This window comes from Heterocephalus glaber, unplaced genomic scaffold (assembly GCF_053883595.1).
Source record: "Heterocephalus glaber isolate CG9 unplaced genomic scaffold, H.glaber_assembly_v1.0 deba00001687, whole genome shotgun sequence".
NCBI classification, from domain to species: Eukaryota; Metazoa; Chordata; class Mammalia; order Rodentia; family Bathyergidae; genus Heterocephalus; species Heterocephalus glaber.
In genome coordinates, this window is record NW_028258412.1 from 20,451,335 (window position 1) to 20,472,331 (window position 20,997).

A 20,997-nucleotide genomic window follows, 5' to 3' on the forward strand; every position below is an offset into this window, starting at 1 on the left:
TTGTAACTGAAGAAGACAAATACTTTGTCATTTTGAAAAATAAGCTTCATTTTTCTTCTAGTCTAATGGATGGGATCCCAATGATATGTTTCGATATAATGAAGAAAATTATGGTGTAGTATCTACATATGATAGCAGTTTATCTTCATATACGTAAGTTTAAAAAGTTTGTTTTTATTTTAGTTCATTTGTCTTTAATTTTCATCACCTTATGATGTTGAATAAACGTTTCTGCTAGGTTTTTAAGTTATACAATTATAGGGCCGGGGATTTAGCTCAGTGGTTTTGCCGCCTGCTGTGCAAGCGCAGGGACCTGAGTTCGATCCCCGGTACCAAAAAAAAGAATTATTCTGCTCCTATTTAGGGTGGTAAATGCCCATTGAGACTGAACCTCATTTTTGTGCTCGAAAGAAATTTTGTTTTTAAATTGCAAAAAATTAACTTTGCAGGGGTTATGGTGAACTGTTTAATGTGTGTTTGAAGTACTAAATGTTCTTCCATGTAAAAGAAAACTGAAAAATTCAGATTTTGATTTATAAATAAACTGAGCACAGTAACTGACAGTTTTTCCTGTATTCCACACCCTAAACTTTCTTAATAGTTGATTGTGATAGGTACATAAAGTATAACTTTAGTAATCAATTTTCTTTTCCTCATGTTTTAGGGTACCCTTAGAGAGGGATAACTCAGAAGAATTTTTAAAACGAGAAGCAAGGGCAAACCAGTTAGCAGAAGAAATTGAATCAAGTGCTCAATACAAAGCTCGAGTGGCCCTGGAAAATGATGATAGGAGCGAGGAAGAAAAATATACAGCAGTTCAGAGAAATTCCAGTGAACGTGAGGGGCACAACATAAACACTAGGTATTTAAAGGAAATCATGATGCAGTATTTTGGATACACAACTCAAGGTCTGTGTGAGAAAGTGTGTTGTTATTATTATTGTTTTATTTCTCTTTAATGAAGCTTAGGTAGAGAATGCAAATGGAATTGGTTTCAGGTTCTGTTAAAGATTATGGTAATCTTGGAAGATATATTTTGACGCAGCTCTGTGGAGCCAAAATGCTGAGAATACATGAAGGGCAAGCCAAAGTCCTGGAGAGTTGTTAAAGAATAATTACCAGAGGGGGACATGTGCAACATAGTGTCAGGATAGTGTGATTCTAGATTGAAGATGTATTCAAAGTACTAGGAACAGGCAGAGTGAGGAGGAATTAGCATCACTTGTGTGGTTGAGAACGCCTCACTGAGGAGGTGACATGCTATGATAGGGTAATGGAATCTACCTTCCACTCAGAGGGATATGGAAGAATTTCTCTCCTAGTGAAGAGACAGTGTGGAGACATGCGTTGTGAGAGAATCCACAGATTAGGAAGAGGCTAGTGCCCTGTGTCTAGAACCCAGGGCCTGTGTTGTGGGTGTAGTGGTACATGGTGATAAGAACTGAGGTAGTGGAAAGACTTTGTGTTTCCTGCTAAAGAGCACTCTGGACGGGAGGTGGGGGGAACAGACTCTGGGCCATCGAGGAGCAGTGAGGCAGGGAGTCCCGTTGTGTATTGCAGTAGTTCAGCTGTGAGAATTTAATAACCAGCTAGATTAAGGCCAGTGATAAAAAGGTTAGAAAATTCAGGGCTGCCCCTGAGGTATATGTAATAACTACATTGATGATAGTACTGATAATAGAGATTAGGATATAGAAGAAGGAAGAGGGGATAAAGGGTGAGTCCATTTGTATAATTTATTGTATTTATGGGGCTTGTGAGTTTTTCATTTATGCATAATCATTGCATTGAGGAATACTTGCTACAGATACCTGGTAGACCAGGATATGCATCCTGTCTTCAAGACATTCACAGCTTAGAGCCTGGTGATTTGAATTGACATGTGTCTTAAATTTTGTGCTTAGGAGAGGAATCTGGGGGAAGGGAAAAGTCAGAGGCTGGAACTCAGTGGTAAGATGGAAGAGTAGAGGAGTGAAGCAGTTGGTTTAGTGTTGAATCTTTTTATAACAGACATTCCCATCTGCCTAAATTACTTTTAGATATGTTTCATTAGCTTGGTGCCTTTTAGGAAAAAATGATTTAGAAGATCTCTCATTTTCAGGGAAAATAAATATATTCCTCCTGGACAAAGAAATAGAGAAGTCATATCCTGGGGAAGTGGGAGACAGAATTCACCGCGTATGGGCCAGCCTGGATCCGGCTCCATGCCATCAAGATCCACTTCTCACACTTCAGATTTCAACCCGAATTCTGGTTCAGACCAAAGAGTAGTTAATGGAGGCAAGTATTTTGACCAAATTTGTCAGTGTCATTGATCAGATACATAGTTTTCTAACTACTTAAAAGACTTTTTACATAATTGACAGGAATGTGCACACCACTAATGATTTCTGTGGCGTTTACACTTCAAAATTATACAAGATTTGTGGATAACAAATTAGAAAAATCTTGTGGAAGTCACTGGCATATAAATATTCAGCATGACAAAATATTTTTTAAAGATAAGGCGCAAAATTTATCTCAGACATTGACATAGCCAAAAAAAACATTCCACATATAAAGAAATTGGAAACTTTGGGTAGGTTCTCAAGTTTCAAAACCCTGGACAGTAAAATAATTTAGACCTAGTTTATATGTAAAATCCTAATATATGTGAAACAGTAGTTAGTATTTGTTTTCATTACTGTTTATGTATTTACATTCTGCTTACTTCAAGAAAGGATTTGAAGCTGGGCATGTACTCCCAGCACTCAGGAGGCTGAGGCAGGAGGATGGCCACAAATTTGAGGCCAGCTTGGACTACATAGCATGACCCTGTCTCCAAAAGGGGGCGTGGGTTGAGATAATTTGTGATATAAGACATGACCTGCAGTCATGTGAAGAAAGTGATGTGAGAAATGTGCTCCAAAATGCAACAAACAACTCTCTGTCTTGTTACAGTTGAGCAATTTACATAAAAGAAACTCGAGTCTTTAGTGGGAAGATATTTTCTCCTATGCCTCTAAATCTAAGTCAAATACTACTGCTCATGGTTTATGAAATTCTAGGATACTGAAGGACAGAATTGTGAGTGGTATGGAAAAATTCAGAAAATTGGAAAGATAAAATAGAGAACACTAAGTTTCCAGTTTCATTCATTTTTATTGAGTGTCTTTTCTCCAGAATTCCTCTCCAAATGAACACTCTTGAGTATTTTCTGTACTTAATATTAGGGGTGAAATTTCTTTACTCACTGAGTAAAGATTTTTAGTTGTTCATAAACAGAATTTTCAAAGTAAAAACCTGAAGGGGGCTGGGAAACGTGTGATACTCAAGTGTGTGAAGCCCTGTGGAGAGGAGAACTGGACTGTTTCCCAAGGTTCGGGTAAGTGATCTGTGTTAATAGATGACAGCCTCATTTGACCTGTGCATACCCGTCAGTATCAGTTTTATTTGGTGGTGACTGCTTTGCAGTTGCATTGTTTATTAAGTAGTCTGTTATATAAGACTACTGCTGTTGCATAAATTATTTAGATAGTTCCCCCTTTTCTAGTTCAGTGAGATTAAGAGATTTGTCTTGAAACAGAAGAATATTAGCCTCTTTTACTTCTGTGACCCTCAAAAATGGAAATAATGTTTTATTTCTAGTTGAGTAGAACTTGTTTAATGAGATTTCAAAGTGAACCTTATGTTTGGATAAAAACCTGATGAAAAATCATATATGATTGTAAGAAACCAGCTTTTAAAATTAGTCATATTATCTGCTGCTTATTTTCATTATGTTTTAGAGCTAAAACTAATACAGTAAATAATCTTGACTGGAAATCACTGTGTTTTATTGTATGGAATCATCTAGTATATAATGTTATATTCCTTGTAACAGTTGTTTACTGAGAAACAGTTACAGAAGCAGGATTTCTAGGCAAAGTCTTAACTGTCTTCTTCAGTAGTATGTGTAGCTCCTGATTAACCCTTTGGGAACGTGTATTCATTCATTTAAACAGACTTAATTTTAAGGAAGTTAAAGTAAAATGTGCATTATGTCAGTTGAGTTATGCTAAAACTTATCACAAATCAAATGACTGTCCTCAAAGGGTTAAAATGTACAAGAAATCATTTTTGTCATTTTACTTTTTTTCTGTTTACTTTTTTCCCTCATTTTTTTCTTTAGTTTTTATACTTTCCTTCATATCATTTGTTCTGTCAGGTGTTCCCTGGCCATCGCCTTGCCCATCTCCTTCCTCTCGCCCACCTTCTCGCTACCAGTCAGGTCCCAACTCTCTTCCACCTCGGGCAGCCACCCCTACACGGCCGCCCTCCAGGCCCCCCTCGCGGCCATCCAGGCCCCCGTCTCACCCCTCTGCTCATGGTTCTCCAGCTCCTGTCTCTACTATGCCTAAACGCATGTCTTCAGAAGGTACAATACCACAATTTGTTCATGTTTTTGTTTGTCTTTGTTCAACTCCTATGTGAATTTATAATTATAAAATAATTTCCTCTTCATTATTTAATAATCTATAATTTGTGTTTTAACTTTAGTTTGTTAAAACTATTTCTATTAACCTTTTGTTCATTAGAGAGAAATATGATAAATGCTGTGTGATGCTATGAATTATCCTGAATTGTAAGAAAGGGGGATTACTCTCTCTGCCTGGTAATGATGCCCATGTACAGCCCCAGGAAGGTCTGCTGAGGACCTCTCCCTCCCAACTGATAATAGACGCAGCAGTTAATGGTGGATAGTGAACATATCCACCCTGTATTGGACTGACTGTAGAACTTGTCATTTTACAGCTCCTTGGCCAATATGCTAGTGAACCTTCCTGTTGGTCATAGGCAGGAATGGTGTTTTAAGGATTCTCGTTTGAGCATGACATTCCATCCACCTGCCTTTGAAGGTCTGCCTTCACGTTACAGTACAGATTGTGTTTCTTAGAGTGTCTGAGGAATTCTAAATTGGAGTAGTTTTGAGAAATAAGCTTTGCATCAGCTGTGGTAGCACACGCCTATAATCCCAGCACTTGGGAGACCCGAGGCAGGAAGCTCTCCTAGAGTTCAAGGCCAGCCTGGGCTACATAGTGAGTTCAAGACCAGCCTGAACTACGTGGTGAGAACCTGTCTCAGAAATAAAAATTAGGGCTGGGGATTTAGCTCAGTGGTTTTACTACCTGTGCGCAAGTGCAAGGACCTGAGTTCCATCCCCAGTACCAAAAAAAAAAAAAAATTAGCTTTACAGTATTGTAATGAAAGGCTGATTTAATCTGAGAGAAGTCTTTGTTCTAAAATAAAATTGTTGATGAAAAATGGGTATAAGCTGGGCATGGTGGTGTATGGCTGAGGCTGGAGGGTTGCAGGTTTGAAGCTAGCCTTGGGCAGTACAGTAGTACCCTATCTGCAAAAAAAACCACATGAATTTGCATCTTTAGACTTTTTTGGTGCCCTTGTCTAAAACAAGAATAAAATTATGTAATTCTTATTCATTATTTGATACTAAACCCATCATTGCTATATATCAGAATACTTGGATGTGTTATAAGAAGGTAATAATCTAAATGTAGTGAATAAATTTAAAATACTGCGTGCCTTCTAAATGATAATGGCCTTTTCATATTCAGAATGTTTGTGTTAAAATTTTAATCAGATTTGTTCATTAAAATCGTAATTGGAACAGCCTATGTAAAGTTTCTTTGGTTGCTTTTGAGGCAGGCGGTGGAACCACTGAGCTAAATCCCCAGCCCTGGTTGCTTTTGAATAAATTGTTGCCATCCAGGCAGGGAGCTCATGACCCTGGCTAAAGCATTTAACACTGAACAGTGTCTGTCACAGATTTTCAAGGTGACTTCTTTCCTCAAAAGTTTCTCTTGGGCGAGGGATTTAGCTCAGTGGTTCTGGCGCCTGCCTCGCAAGCACAAGGTCCCGAGTTTGATCTCCAGCACCAAAAAAAAAAAAGTTTCTCTTAATACTGGCCACCAAATGCAGAGTCCTGTTGAAATATTTATTATAGTCCATTGTTGTACTACATGATGTGTATATTATAAGAATGTGTTAGATGAAGTACATTCATTCATGAGTTGAGAGCATCTTTGTGACGCTAAGATATAAGGTGTGCTAATGGAGTTCATACAGAAATTCATGGCTGCATTATTCTTGGATTCTGGATAGTTCCAGTTGACAGACTCTGTACCCTTAGCATTTTTTGTGGGTTTTTTTGCACCGGGGATTGAACTCGGGTCCTTGGGCTTGCGCAGCAGGCGGCAGAACCACTGAGCTAAATCCCTGGCCCCTTAGCAATTTTTTTTAAAGATTATGTCTGGGATTAAATTTACTGTGGGAACATACATTAATTTGGAGTTCTTGAAGAATTTGATCTTACAGTATAGGTAAAGGCTGTGACACTAAGGATGTTTTCTGTGTGTTTGGCCCTGTCTGTGTGGTGAGAGCAGTTCTGTACAGTGTTTTCACTTGACATTAGGTCTGATGCACAGTATATAGCGTGAGAGAGAAATCACTTAATGGGGTGACAGAATCTGATGTAGAATTTGGGCAATCATATCGTTCAGATTTCCTCCCTGAGTGTCAATTGATCCAGTCTTGAAAGTCATCCTTTAACAGAATTGTCAGTTTATGGCATAGTAGAGAAAACTACTTATAGGTGAGGATGCTTTTAAGCCATGAGTTGTAAAGCTGATGATCATGGCAGATAGATAAACTAACATTTAGAAAAATTTAAGAAGGTATATGCATTTATTTCAGTAGTTTAGGGATCAGTAGTCTTTTTGCCTAAAAATATTTTTTCCTTGGGAATATAGTTCAGTGGTAGAGCACTTGCCTAAGGCCTTGCATTTGATATCTAGCCCTGTAAAATAAAAAATTAAAATATAAAAATTTTTTTTTCCTACTCAGAAGGCTGAAGGTGGAAGAAATTATAGGTTTGAGGCCACCCTGGTAACTTAGCAAGACCCCGTCTCAAAATAAAAAGAGTTAGGGATGTAGCTCAGTGGTAGAATACTTGCTTAGTATAGGCAGGGCCCTGAGTTCTACACTCACTACCACAAAAGAAAAAAGAGGGGAATGTATATCTGTGTATCTATATAACTATATGTATATATGAAAAATATGAAGTAATATATTTTAGAAAGTTTGAGGCAAAAAGGTAAAAGTACATGGTAATGTAAAAATTTTTCCATTGTGTAGCTATAACATACATTAATAACTTATATTTATTTTTATATGCCTGCAAATAATGGAAGCAGACTAAACAGACTGCTAAATTCTTTTAAGAGTTATGATATCTTGCTGTTTGATTTCTTAACACCAACTTCATCCCTCTCTTTCTTTAAAAATAAAGGGATGTAAAGTTTATTAACTTGTAGAACTCCACAAAATGATTCTGAGTTACATGTGGCTGAATATATGTATGTTGTGGAATTTTTTCCCCCTTTCATTATTTTAACCAAGGAGAAACTGTTGAGTGAGTGAGAAAGAGAATGTGCATATTTGGCAGAAAAGTAGTAGTGATGGGCATTGTAGCATTTATGTGATGTTTACTGTTCCTCTCTTAGGGCCTCCAAGGATGTCCCCAAAGGCCCAGCGGCACCCTCGAAATCACAGAGTCTCTGCTGGGAGGGGCTCCATATCCAGTGGTCTAGAATTTGTATCCCATAACCCACCAAGTGAAGCAACTACTCCTCCAGTGGCAAGGACCAGTCCCGCAGGGGGAACATGGTCATCAGTGGTCAGTGGGGGTAGGTATCATTTGGCTTCGGGCATAGCAGCAGTGTTCATTTTGTAATTTCCTCTGATATAAAATGGGCCAAGCTAAAGCTCTGTTTGAGGAATTGTTAAATGTATATATTAAAAATACTGGGTTAGGGCTAGGGATTTAGCTCAGTGGTGCTGCCGCCTGCCTTGCAAGGTCCTAAGTTGGATCCCTGGTACCAAAAAAAAAAGTGGATTAGCCAGGAATTAGAGAAGTTACATTTTTATTCTGGGCTCCTCCACTTATTTATCATGTTAGGGAAAGTAATGCAAACATCTGAATTTCACGTTTCTCTGTGAGTAATGTCATTCTAATTTAGTATACTTCATGGGCTTGTGATCCCATAAATATAAGGTCTACAATTTTGTTGGTAATTATAGAAAATACTGTAATATAAGGCAAATACAGTTTATAACACTATTTGAAGAGACTGTATTTCTCGTCTTTTTAGCAGCTTTGCTCATTAATTCATTCCACAAACATTGATTTTGGGCTGTAGTGCAGTGTGTTCTCATGGTCTGTATAGGGCACTAACACCTATATATTTCCCTTATAAGAAATATCAAACACACAAGTGAGTGGCCCAACTTTAATCTGTGATTAGCCTGGGGAATGTGCTGATTGATAGTCAGCAGTTATAAAAAAGTATAAAAATTACATTTTGACAAGCTTTTACAGTTCAGCTGAGATTGCTTTGGCTACTTTGTCAATCAGTCCTTAATGCTTGGTTTCCATGATAATTGTGGAGAGCTAGAACATACAATGATCGCTTTTCTTTTTTCGTGTTAATCTATCTTACTCTGTCATAGAAACTTTAACAGAAAAAGGTCTTCAAAGCTTAAACATAACACCCAGTGTTGTTAATGTCTGGTTTTGGTGGGGGTTTTTTTGGTTTTTCTTTGGTGTTGGGAATCGAACTCAGGGCCTTGCTCTTGCCAGGCAGGCGCTATGCAGCTGAGCTACAACCCTGGCCCCTGTTTTCTTGTTTTGTTTTGTTTTGTTTTTTGGTACTAGAGATCGAACTCAGGACCTTGTGCTTGCAAGTCAGGCAGAGGAACCACGGAGCTAAATCCTCGGCCCCCCGGGCCCTATTAATGTCTGTTTTTATTTTGTATGTGCTGCCAGGTGTGGAGGCACACAATCTCTGAGATCCAGGCCACCCTGGGCTACATAGTGAGTTCACAGCCAGCCTGAACTGCATAGCAAGAGTCTGTCTGAAAAAGAAAAGTACAATTTGCTGAGCTTTGTGAGATAAACATTCACAAAACTGTACTGTAAATTCCTTTGTGCTTTGTTGGTCTTCAATGAAGATTAACAAGAAAGTCAAAATTTTAAAAATGTTTAGCTGCAGTGGTAATCCTTTGACATTACTCAGATGATCTAGAAATGAACTTTGAGAACAACATCATTATAAGCAAGAGAGTAAAAACATAGTTGTTATAAAAAAAAAATAGTTGTTAGAGATCCACCCAGAATAATCTGGCTGTGGTGCTGTAGTTCTAGCACTTGAGGCTGAGGTAGAAAGATTGCTGCAAGTTTAAAGTCAGCCTGGACTATGTAGTGAGACACCCTGTCTCAAATCCCCTCCTCCTCTAAAAAACAGAATAGCATTACAAGTTTGTTCTTTAAACTGATTAGGAAAAATGACAGATGAATAATAATTTCCTTCCATTGTTCTTGTATTGTAAAGAAAATAACTACTGTACTAGACTGAAGTAAGTCGAGGCATTTTCTCTAAACCTTGAATCTCTGAGCTCTACAAATTGGCTTATAATGGAATGTGAAGCTTGTTAGATGATTATTTTGAAATCACATGTAATATCAACCATTTTGAACTATTTTCTTGCATTATCAAGCCCTTTTTGCTAAATTTGGTCCTGATTTCCTTAGTTACCGTGCAGTGGATCTTGATGTTGAAAGAAGGAGCATAAGCCAGGTGTGGTGGCACATGCCCATAATCCCAGCACTTGAAAGGCTGAAGCAGGAGGATCTCTGTGAGTTCAAGGCTAGCCTGGGCTACATAGTTCAAGGCCAGCCTAAACTACATAGCAAGACCTCGTCTTAAAAAAATTAGAAAATAGAAAGAGCACATAGGATGGTCTATAAACCGCAGTATGTTAGTATATTAATATAAGGAGAAAGAAATAATCCTACCTCTCAGGGATCTCTTCTACCGTCTTAAAAGAAATAATCCAACTTTTTAGTACAAAATGTTGCTGTCTTTATCTTTTTATAAAAGTGGCATTAGGGCCAGGGATTTAGCTCGATGGTGCTGCCGCCTGCTTCGAAAGCACAAGGTCCCAAGTTCAATCCCTGGTACCTCCCCCCCAAAAAAGTAGCATTTATTTTGTCACAGAAATCTAATGTTCAACTTCATTTAAATTCAATGTGAAGCCAAGTGAGGTGGCACATACCTATAATCTCAGCACTCAAGAAACTGAGGCAGAGGGCCGAGGATTTAGCTCAGTGGTTTCGCCGCCTGCTGCGAAAGCGCAAGGACCCAAGTTCGATCCCCGGTACCAAAAAAACCCCAAAAAACTGGTAAATAAATTTTAAAAAAAAAGAAACTGAGGCAGAAAGATTGAGTTCAAGGCCAACTTAAACTACTACATAGTGAGACCCTGTCTCAAAAAGCCCCCACCCAATAAATAAAGTTAATATGATTACTTAGGGAAAACTAAAATTGTAGGTATTTAGTAATTGCTGTCTTTTTCAGATGCTTATGTTCTCAGTTACTACCACTATTTCTAAGATTTGAAAAAGAAAATAGGGTGGTGGGATAAAGGAGGGGAGCTGAGGGGGACTGGTTTACTTAGGTCTTTAGAGAAGCCTCTTTGAGGAAGTGACATTTGAGCCAAGAATGTAATCAGTAATGTTTCTCTTACTTCTAGTTCCAAGATTATCTCCCAAAACTCATAGACCCCGGTCTCCCAGACCAAACAGTATTGGAAGTACTGCCGGTGGGTCAGTTCTTGCTTCTCCCCAAGCTGGTATTATTCCGGCTGAAGCTGTTGCCATGCCTGTTCCAGCTGCATCTCCTACACCTGCAAGTCCTGCATCCAACAGAGCTGTGACCCCGTCTGTTGAGGGTATGTGAGAGAGGAATTCCAGAGGTTTACATGATAGCCCAAACTTGTTGTTTTATTCTTAGATATGTTTTTTGAATACACATGTACATTTTGGTGTAAATTTAGTTGCTTACATAATACCATTGATTTCATATATATTATTCTTTAATATCTGGTATTATGAAAGTTAAATTTCCCTGCCCACTAAATACCTATAAAAATATAATGACTAGTATTTCATAGGTTGCCTGCAAAGGAGAAAAGCCTATTTTTTTAAAAAAAGATAAGAAAAAATAACTTCACTTTACTTTTCTAACTATCTCATTCTGATTTTTTTTTTTCTAGCTAAAGATTCTAGGCTTCAGGATCAGAGGCAGAATTCTCCTGCAGGGAATAAAGAAAATATTAAACCCAGTGAAACATCACCTACCTTCTCAAAAGCTGAAAATAAAGGTTAGAGTCTTTTTTTTTTTCCATTAAGTTTATTGGTACATTTTAGGTATACAATACAGTTACATTCATCATTGGGATCTTGTACCTTTACATGATAAAAGTTAGAATCTTAAAAAGTTTTCAGACATAACTGTAGAAGTGGAAAGGAATATGTCTAATTTTGTGCTCTATACAGAATTTTTTTTTTTTTTTTTTTTTTTTTTTTTTGGTACCGGGGATTGAACTCCTTGGGACCTTGAACTTGCAAGGCAGGCGCCGGAACCACTGAGCTAAACCCCCGGCCCAAAGTATTTGTCTTTTTTTTTTTTTTTTTTTGGTAACGGGGATCAAACTCGGGACCTTGCACTTGTGAGGCCGGCGCCAGAACCACTGAGCTAAATCCCCGGGGCCTATACAGAATATTTTTGTTCAGTTTTTCCTGGTATTTTGTGTATGTAAACACATAGTTTGATAAACGCTAGTATGCAAAATTGACATTTGAAGTCGTTATTCTTTTGATGGTAAATCTTACTCTCATTTCTAACATCTTTACTAGAAGAATTTTAAGACAAAGGTTAGAAATAAGTTTGTATCTAACAATTCTTGGTTTTACAGGTATATCACCAGTTGTTTCTGAACATAGAAAACAGATTGATGATTTAAAGAAATTTAAGAATGATTTTAGGGTAAGTATTATGTTGACTAATGAATTAGAATTTTAAAAAATAAGTGATAAGCTGAGTACAGCTATTCAGGAGGCATGAAGCAGGAGGATCATGAGTTAAAGGCCAGCCTGGGCAACTTATTAAGATCCTGTCTCAGAATTTAAATAAAAAGGGTCTGTCAGGCTGGGGATTTAGCTCAGTGGTTTCGCCACCTGCTGTGCAAGAGCAAGGACCCAAGTTCAATCCCTGGTACCAAGAAAATAAAAAATAAATAAAAAATAAAAAGGGTCTGGAGATGTAGCTCAGTGATCAAGGGCCCCTGGGTTCAATCTCCAGTACAACAAAAAGAATAATTAAAAATAAAATTAAGGAGGGCCAGGGATTTAACTCAGTGGTTCCAGCACCTGCCTTGCAAGTGCAAGGTCCCAAGTTTGATCCTCACATAAAATTAAGGAAGCGCAAGGACCCGAGTTCGATCCCTGGTACAAAAACAAAAAAACAAACAAAAAAATAAATAAAATTAAGGGGCCCAGGGATTTAGCTCAGTGGTTCTGCTACCTGCCTCGAAAGTGCAAGGACCCGAGATTGATCCCAGGTACCAAAAAAATATAAAATAATAAAAATAAAATTAAAAGTAATAAAACATTAATCATTTTTAGATCATCAATTTACAACATCGGACCATGTGTACAGGAAGCTAAACATGCTTAAAGTTGTCTTTATCTGTCCTTTAAGTGTAATAACCTAAAATCATGATTTGGTAAGAAATATACCGGAATCATATAGCTGAGTGTGGTAGCACAGCCTATAGTCCCAGCACTCAAGAGGCTGAGGTAGGTGGATCCTGGGAGTTCAAGGCCAGTCTGCACTACAAAGGAAAATCTTGTCTCAGAGGTAAAAAAAGGAGTATAATTTTGACATTTGAAGCCATGATAAGGTAGCTTATCCTTGGTGCTCATTTGATTACCTTGCTTAGTCTGGCCAAAATTTGATAAAGCAAGGCCAAGTCATTAATTATCTGGTGTGGTTGGTAGAGGTATACTAGAGCTTGGTGTTCTGAGAAAATGCCCTTTTTGTGAATAAATGTACTAATTGTGGTAGAAATCTTTCATGTATATAGTTTTTACAGTGCTAGAGATCAAACCTAGCATTCTAGGCAAGTGCTGTACAATGAACTACATCCATAGCTGCTCTGGCAGAAAGCTTTGTACATATTGCTCTGTTTTACCAGAGGCTTTTCTGAACACACCCTGAACTTTCCTTGATAACAATTTCATTCTTTTTCATGAAATGTATTATACTATAGACATCAAGGTAGATTTTGAGACTAATTCAAGAAATCTTGGGATAGGAAATCTTTTTGGGATAGCTCAGTGGTAGAGTGCTTACCTACCATGTGAAGGGCCTGGTTTTTCGTTTTGTTTTTTGGTACGGGGGGGTTGAACTTGGGTCCTTGCGCTTGTGCAGCAGGGGGTGAAACCACTGAGCTAAATCCCTGGCCCAAAGGGCCTGGTTTTGATTCCCAGCACACACAAAAAATCTTGAAACTTAACTTATTAGAGGAGATAGATATGATTATCAGCCTTAAAAATAAATAACTGGATTAAAAGATGAGTGAATCAAAGGGATGAAACAGCATTTTCTCAGCCTGTGTTCCAGCTCCCTAAATTTTTCTAACATTTGTTAATTTTTTTTTACTAATCATTTCATTCTTGACTTATTGACAAAATCCAGTAATTATAATAACATTATCATATCTATTCAGCGTTAATGTTATTAGTAGTTGTTAATTTAAATTTTAATTTGTTAAGCAGTAATTAATACAGATAATACAAAGAATAATAAATAAGTCACCATATGCCCACTACTCAGTCAAGCCTTTCAGCACAAGATCCTCTTGTGTACTTACCCTGCTCAGCTGCTTCCTCCTCCCTTTCACAGGGAAGCTTTCTTTTCTGGCAGTTCTTTCTACTTACACTGCATATGAAAAGCTCCCTAACAGATCATACTGTTTTGTATAATTTTAAATTTGTTATAAATGACGTTATACTATTGATACTCTTGCCCATTTGAGTTTTTTTTTCAGCATTGTTTTATAACCATTTAGTACTTGTTTATAGTACACTGGCATTAAATGTTAAAGAGATTTTTATATTGTAGCAATGAGTGTATTTTTGTACCAACTTTATTGAGATATAACTTATGAACTTTTTTTTTGGTACTGGGGATCAAACTCAGGACCTCAGGCTTGCAAAGCAGGAAGCAGCATCACTGACCTAAATCCCTGGCCCGAGATATAACTTAAGTATCATATAATTCAACCCTTTAAAATATACAATTCAATGGTCTTTAGTGTATTTGCAGTGTTTACAGCTATCGCCACAGCTGACTTCAGAATATATTCATCATGCTCTAAAAGAAACCCAGTACCCTCTTAACAGTTACTGTTTGCCTTTGCCCCTTTCCACCTCCCCTGTCTAAGCAACCACATATCTGCTTTCTGTCGCTATAGATTTGCATATTCTGGACATTACACATAAATGGAGTCATGCAATATGTGGCCTTTTATGTCGGCCTCTTTCACATAGCAACATTTTTCCAAGGTTCATCCATGCTGGTTCATGCTAGTTCATTCCAGTTTTTGGCTGAATACTTTCCTACTTACGAATAATGCCACCTTTTGTCTGTTCATCAGTGGGTCCCTGAGTTATTCTCGTGATTCTAGAATTATGAATAATGTTTCTACAAACACTAGTGTACAGTTTTTGTATAGACATAATGTTTTAATTTCTCTTGGATATGTACCTTCCAGTGGAATTTTGGGGTCATACGGTAATTCTTGTGTCAAACCTTTTGAGGAACAGCAAAGTTTTTTGCCAGGGAAACTGTACTATTTTACATTCCTACCAGCAGTATATGAGGATTTTTTATTTCTTCACATCCTGGTAGGCTTTTTTGTTTTGTTTTTTTATTTCAAATATTTTATTTTCTGAGTATAGCTTATAGCACTGTATTATGGGAATCAAAAATACAACCAAAAAAAAAAAACAACCATCCAAGCAAACAAAACAAGAACAGGTTTTCTTATGGACCACGTCCATTCCTTACTTGAAATATAATCAAATCAGTGAAACTACAATTTCCACATTGAATATAAGTTAGTCAAAGAATTTCTCAAAGTATCACTGTGTATGAGCTACAACTATACCTCAACTATTTTTAATATTATGAGTCTAGATTTTCCAGGATGTAAACAGCACTAGATTGGACTGTTATTACCAACACATGAGAAAATGTACCATCAGCAGGTTACATAAATTGGAGTCATAGTAACTTTTTAAAAACTCTTAAACCATATTTGATAGAGGAGGTTAGTTTTGAGTTGCACATCCCTTCCAAAACTGTATCACATGTGAAAAGTTCAAACATTCTTTGTAAAATCACAGGGACATATATGCACTATAAATTTAGCAAAATATTGTTACATATACAAGTATAAATATCCTAGGTTTGAGTTTCTGAGGAAAACAGTTGCCAAATAAATTGTTCAAGGATGGTTTCTTCTGAGTTATTAAAAACCAGCCCTTGGTCTTAGATGCATTCCACTTAGGTAAGTGCACAGAAGTCCCATAGTATAAGAAACAGGAACCGCAACAATGCATTGTAATAATGTTTATAGTACCTCATATTTTGAATTCAAGGGTTTGCATACTTAAGGAAGAAAATTAGTTAAAAGTGGGATTTTAAAAAATCTTGTTTATTCCCTTGTGTGTTTTCCATCACTAAAAAGTTCCCTGCAGACCAACACAGTAAAAGTTCCACAAGCTACATGATGTATCTGCTTTAAAATGGCATATGATTTCAATATAACTAGTGGGGTTTGACTAGCCCAGCCCTAACTTCATTTTTTTAGAAAAGCTGATGAGCGAAATAAGGAAGGGTAAACCTAAATTCCTAATATAAAAAACAAATAACCACCAACCAAAATTGCCCACGTAATGCAACCTTAATACAAAGTGAGGATATAGCATACTCTACAGCATGGCGTTTTATTATATTTCTCATGGTCGCTCTCTTCCATGCAGAAAGTAGAGACCCATCTTTTTTTTTTCTCCCTGTACTGTACTGAGGATTGAACCCAGGGACTTTGCACTGAGCTACACACCCAGCCCTCAGTTAAATGCTTATAAAGCATTCACAATTTCAGCTACACACTGACTTCCGAAAATAACATTTTTAAACATAATCTTTCTGTTCTATAAAAGTAGCCCATGTACAGTAATTTAAAAAAAAAAAAACCTCAACAAATGCTTCCCCCAGCCCATATCTTTATATTTATGATGGTAAAGTAAAATCATGAAAACATTAATATAAAATAGCCATATGCTACTAAAGTATGGGGGAGGACCTGTTTTTTAATTCAAATGCAGATTTAGGCCTCCTTTAAATTGTATCAAAATCTCTAAGGAACATCTCGATAACTAGAATAGAATATGCAGAGGGATTCTGTACAGTTAATAGGCTAGTCAGAAGTTAGGGGTTAATCACAGTCTATAATGAATACCAGGCAAATGGCTTATTCGAAATAACTACTGGGAATGGTCAAAGCAAGAAAGGCAGTAATGCACTATTTTTGAAATTCACAAGGTCTTCTTCCCCTGAGCTCCATTACATCAAAAGAATGAAGTGGGCTTAACATTTCACTTAAGATAATTCAGCATTAAGTTTTTATAGAAACAAATACCTTACAAACAAATCAAACTGTCAATAAATTACAATCATGCTAATGAAAAATTCTTCTTAGAGGAAGTTCTTCTATGACCAAAATCCAAACTGTAGGACAGTCTTTGGAAAAACTGGAATATAAAATACTGGGTTCAATTAAGATATCATCAGTGTCTTCATCATCATCATCTTCAGTGTCATCAAACTAAATTTCATCACCATCTCCAGGACCAAATGTATCAGTTTCACTGATCTTAGCATGCTCAGGAAGCTCACATATGCTTTCAGACTTCTTGCTTCATCCACACTGTATTTTAGAGTCACATCAGCTTTGTTACCCTGATAATCTCGGAGACCAACCAATATGATGTCTGAGGTAGTTATCCAAACCTTTTTTCCCAACTTCCCTCTGATGTGACATAACCTCTTCACTCCATCAAAACACATCACTTCTAATTATCCATTTCCCAACATCTTGATTCCCCGAGTATATTCTTGCCCATTGTCTTTAAGCACCAGTTCTCTTTTTTCAGATTCATTCTCATTCTTACCTCTGTGCCTGTTTTTACTTCCTTTACCTTTATTCTTGGGCATGGCGGTTATGGCAGCCACATGGCTTCTGTTCTTTCAGGATGACCATGGTCTCGGTGATTCCTCTGAGGGGCTTGAGGGACATGAAAGACACGGTGAAGGAGCATGTGGGACTAGGCTAGTGCTGGAGGTAGTGTGCATGCAAGTCTCACAGCCAAGCTCTTCTGAGATCTGCTTTTGCCCATGCTCATCAGTAGCCAGGCATTTGTGATTATATGTCTTTTTTATTTATTGTAGTCATTCTTGTGGATATGAAGTGGTGTCTTACTGTGGTTTTGCCTTTTGTTTTTTGAGGGTTTTTTTTTTTTAACTGCGTGACTGGAGAGTGAATCCAGGAGCTTGCACATGCAAGCTATGTGCTGTACCACTGAACTACATTACATCTTCAGTCTTTTTTTATTTTTTAGTTTGAGACAAGATCTCAATAAGTTGCCCAGGCTGGCCTTGAAAACTTGGAATATTTCTCCTTTGACCTTTGAACTAGATGGGATTACAGGAATGAGCCACCAGGCCTGGCTTACTGTAGTTTACACATGTAGCTCTTTCATGGCTAATGATTTTGAGCATAATAAGTATTTATTGGCCATTTATATCTTGTTTGGATTACTGTCCAAGTTGTATGCTTTAAAAATTGGGTTGTGTTTTTATTGGGTTGTAATAGTTTTTTGTGTGTTCTGGGTACAAGTCTCTTATGTTTGCACATTTTTTTCTGATGAAGTCCAATTTATTTCACTTTTTATTGCTGTTGCTTGTGTTTTTTGGTGTCACACCTAAGAAATCATTGTCTGATTCATAGTCATGAAGACTTACACTTTCTTTTCTTCTGAGAGTTACCTTTAAGGCTGTGATCCATTTTGAGTTATATATGTATACAGTATATGTATGTTTATATTATAATACAGATGCACATACCCTATGAAAGATGTCTGAATTCATTCTTTTTGCGTGTAGATAGCAGTTATCTGAGCATCATTTTTTGAAAATACTTTTCTTGCTGGCTGTGATGGCACACCCCTGTAATCCTAGCACTTGGGAGGCTGAGGCTGGAGGATTGCTGCAAGTTCAAGGCCAGCCTGGGCTACATAGTGAGTTTAAGGTGAGCCTGAAATGCATAGCAAGACCTTGTCACAAAAAAAAAAAAAAACCCACGAAAAACCTTTTCTTGCCCCTGTTGAATTATCTTCACATTCTTTTGGGATTTTTTGTATTTTGAGGTAGGGTCTCACTATGTAATCCAGGCTGGCCTTGAACTCATGTAGCCCAGACTGTCCTGAAACTTTCAGTAATCCTCCTGCTTCAGCCCTCCAAGTGCTGGAGTTACAGGGGTATGTGACCCCGCCCAGCAATCTTTGCATTCTTTTGAAAGTCAGTTAACTGCAAATGTGAGCGTTTATTACTGGTGTCTGAATTTCTCCATTTATCTGTATATCTTATCTCTATGCCAACATTGATGATATAGGACCTCCAAAAGATAGAAGTATTATAACCCCCAACCTTCTAGATGTCTGATATGCTGAGTTTGTGTTCTCTAAAATTGAAGAATGAATTCTAGGAACAACAGTTTCCTAAGAGTAGAAAATATTTATTGAGGGAGAGATAGCTCCTGCTTGAGAGAGACAGGAAGGAACCCAGAAAAAAGTGGGTTGCCCATGAGCCCACTTCTCAAATGTTTTATAGAACAAAATCACGAGGTGGGTACAAAATCACGAGGTGGGCATAAGGTGGGACAAAACTATGGTCAGCCAATAAGATTACAAGTATAGTCACTGAGGTAATGTTGATCCAGTGGGGAAGCAAGTCATGTAGCATGTGTACATGAAAAGAACAAGAAACTTTCCTGGAGGGGATGGGCCAGGAGGTCTTGGTCCCCTTCCCAAGGTGACTGATGCCTATTTAGAATATTGATCATTATTGTTTATCCCTCAAGATACGTAGGTATAGTCATTCCATCTTTATCTTGAGGCCTGGTCTTCAGTGAATGCACCTCCAACCACAGTTGTAATGTGTTCTTCTGCCGTGACTTCCCCAGGAACTTGTATTTTTAACTGCAGCAGGTGTTTCCAAAAGCACGAGTTACAGTTGATTTCTGCTCTTACAGTCATGTTTAGAGAAGGAAGCATGCTAACAAAATCAATAATCAAGAGATCTAAACCACTGCTCTCTAATTCTTTGAAAGAGAGTGAGGAAAATAGATCAACGGGCAAATTGGAGAACTTCTCAGCCTACAAAAGAGATTCTTTCTAGAGACAGAGTCAAATGAATGGCTTGGAGAAACCCCCCCCCCCCCGCCCCGGCCCTAGGACAGAGAAGCCTCTAAGACATTTGTTCTGTCTACCTAATCACCTAGGCAGTCTTCCTTAGCAGCAAGACAAGGCTAAGTTTTATACAAAATCCATCCTAAATTTTCTGTCTCTAATGCTCACAGGTTAAACTTATACCCATTGCCTAGCAACCACAATTTACATGTTAGTAAAGGCACATTTATCACTTTCCGACATGCACATGAAAGAAGAGAAAGGCTAAAATCCCTTTTTTAATTCTAGTTAGCATATACAAGGCACAAGTGTAAATTGCTAGCTGATAGCTGTTCTCTTAACAGTTGTAGCAAGCTGCCTCAGCCTGACCTCTGGTGTAGGGGGTGGTTTAGCTACAAGGTGGTTTAGCTAATCGGGGAGTTCTACAGTTAACTCTCAGCAAGTAGGAGAAAAATTTAGGGGGATTTTCTAACTTACTGGCAGAGAGAAAAGTCCAAACCTATAGCTCAACTCTTAATGGAGGCTTAAGAGAGGGCTCTAAAGTGTAGTCTCTGGTCACTCTTGGACGGAAGATACCAGAAGATCATTGAGAGAGTTACCTCTCACCTCACTGAGGAGTGCAGGTAGGGACAATAGATAAATGGAGATTTTTCTGCTGGTTATCCAGTCGGGCTGTTGAGACGCAGCTTCAACTGAGAAACCTTTGGAACCAGAGAGTTGCCCTGGCCATGACCCCTCAGTTGTCCTCTCTACTTTCACTAGTTCCACACAACCTGAGATTTGTCTCTAGAAAGGAATCTGGCTGCCTGTCTGGTCAGCATTCCATTGGCTTCAAAGGGGATTGGCCAAAAAGTGCTAGAGAAACCTGTCCTCTGCTTTAAGATGGGCAGCTGCTCTAAGAGTGTTTAACTAGTTGGCAGAGTAACCCGTTAGGAGTTCTATAAAGGACATAAACGCCTGAGCTGTCTTCATCTAAGATGACTTCCCTGTCTTTGGTGTTAACAAGCGCTTGTTCTCTATGGGCGTAACTTAAAAAAATTTCTTAGGAGGAAAAGGTTGGGGCACTTTATGGTTCCTTTCTCTCTAGTCTTATGTGCCTCCTAAAAACGAAAGTACAAAGTGGCAGGGAAAGATCAGAAATGAGATCAGCAAAAGAAAGTCTTTTCTTATGCTCACGGTGAGTTATTAATAGAGACAACTTGCTCATGAGTTGTCACTCTCAGCCTGGAAAGGCGAGAATGGGGAATCTCAAGAGCTAAGATTGCCTTTTCACAAGCAGAAAATCAGACCAAAAAGGAAACTGAGGCAGAACAGGCATGACATTGCCTCTAGGATGTAGAGGGGCGGTTGGGGCCAGTTTGTCCCAGTGAAACCTGTCCTCCAAGTCTTAAAAACACCTGCTGGGCTATTGCCTTTTAATTGGCAGAAGGAGTCTCATGATTTAATAGGCACATGTATTTCCTGAATATAAACAAGATTTCATAAAAGAATCATTCTATAGCATTTCATGTCAGAGTCCACTA

General features: G+C 38.0%; 1 protein-coding gene and 1 pseudogene across 20 annotated transcripts in view; one reads left to right on the forward strand and one right to left on the reverse strand.

Moving 5' to 3' along the window:
• The window catches only part of Atxn2 (ataxin 2), a 120,703-nt gene that overhangs the window by 68,211 nt on the left and 31,495 nt on the right, over nucleotides 1–20,997 (forward strand). For 8 of the 19 annotated variants that reach the window (XM_087198370.1, XM_087198371.1, XM_087198378.1 and 5 more), the window contains exons 7-14: nucleotides 62–153; nucleotides 665–862; nucleotides 2,102–2,280; nucleotides 4,151–4,396; nucleotides 7,542–7,724; nucleotides 10,630–10,827; nucleotides 11,152–11,259; nucleotides 11,854–11,924. In XM_087198370.1, coding sequence (XP_087054496.1) covers nucleotides 62–153; nucleotides 665–862; nucleotides 2,102–2,280; nucleotides 4,151–4,396; nucleotides 7,542–7,724; nucleotides 10,630–10,827; nucleotides 11,152–11,259; nucleotides 11,854–11,924 — 1,275 coding nt within the window. The remainder of the gene's footprint in view (nucleotides 1–61; nucleotides 154–664; nucleotides 863–2,101; nucleotides 2,281–4,150; nucleotides 4,397–7,541; nucleotides 7,725–10,629; nucleotides 10,828–11,151; nucleotides 11,260–11,853; nucleotides 11,925–20,997) is intronic. The other 11 variants (XM_087198373.1, XM_087198382.1, XM_087198377.1 and 8 more) reach the window with 2 other exon arrangements.
• On the reverse strand, nucleotides 12,279–17,590 carry LOC110348909 (eukaryotic translation initiation factor 1A, X-chromosomal-like; annotated as a pseudogene). Its single transcript, XR_015446288.1, has one exon. The product of XR_015446288.1 is annotated as a eukaryotic translation initiation factor 1A, X-chromosomal-like (transcript).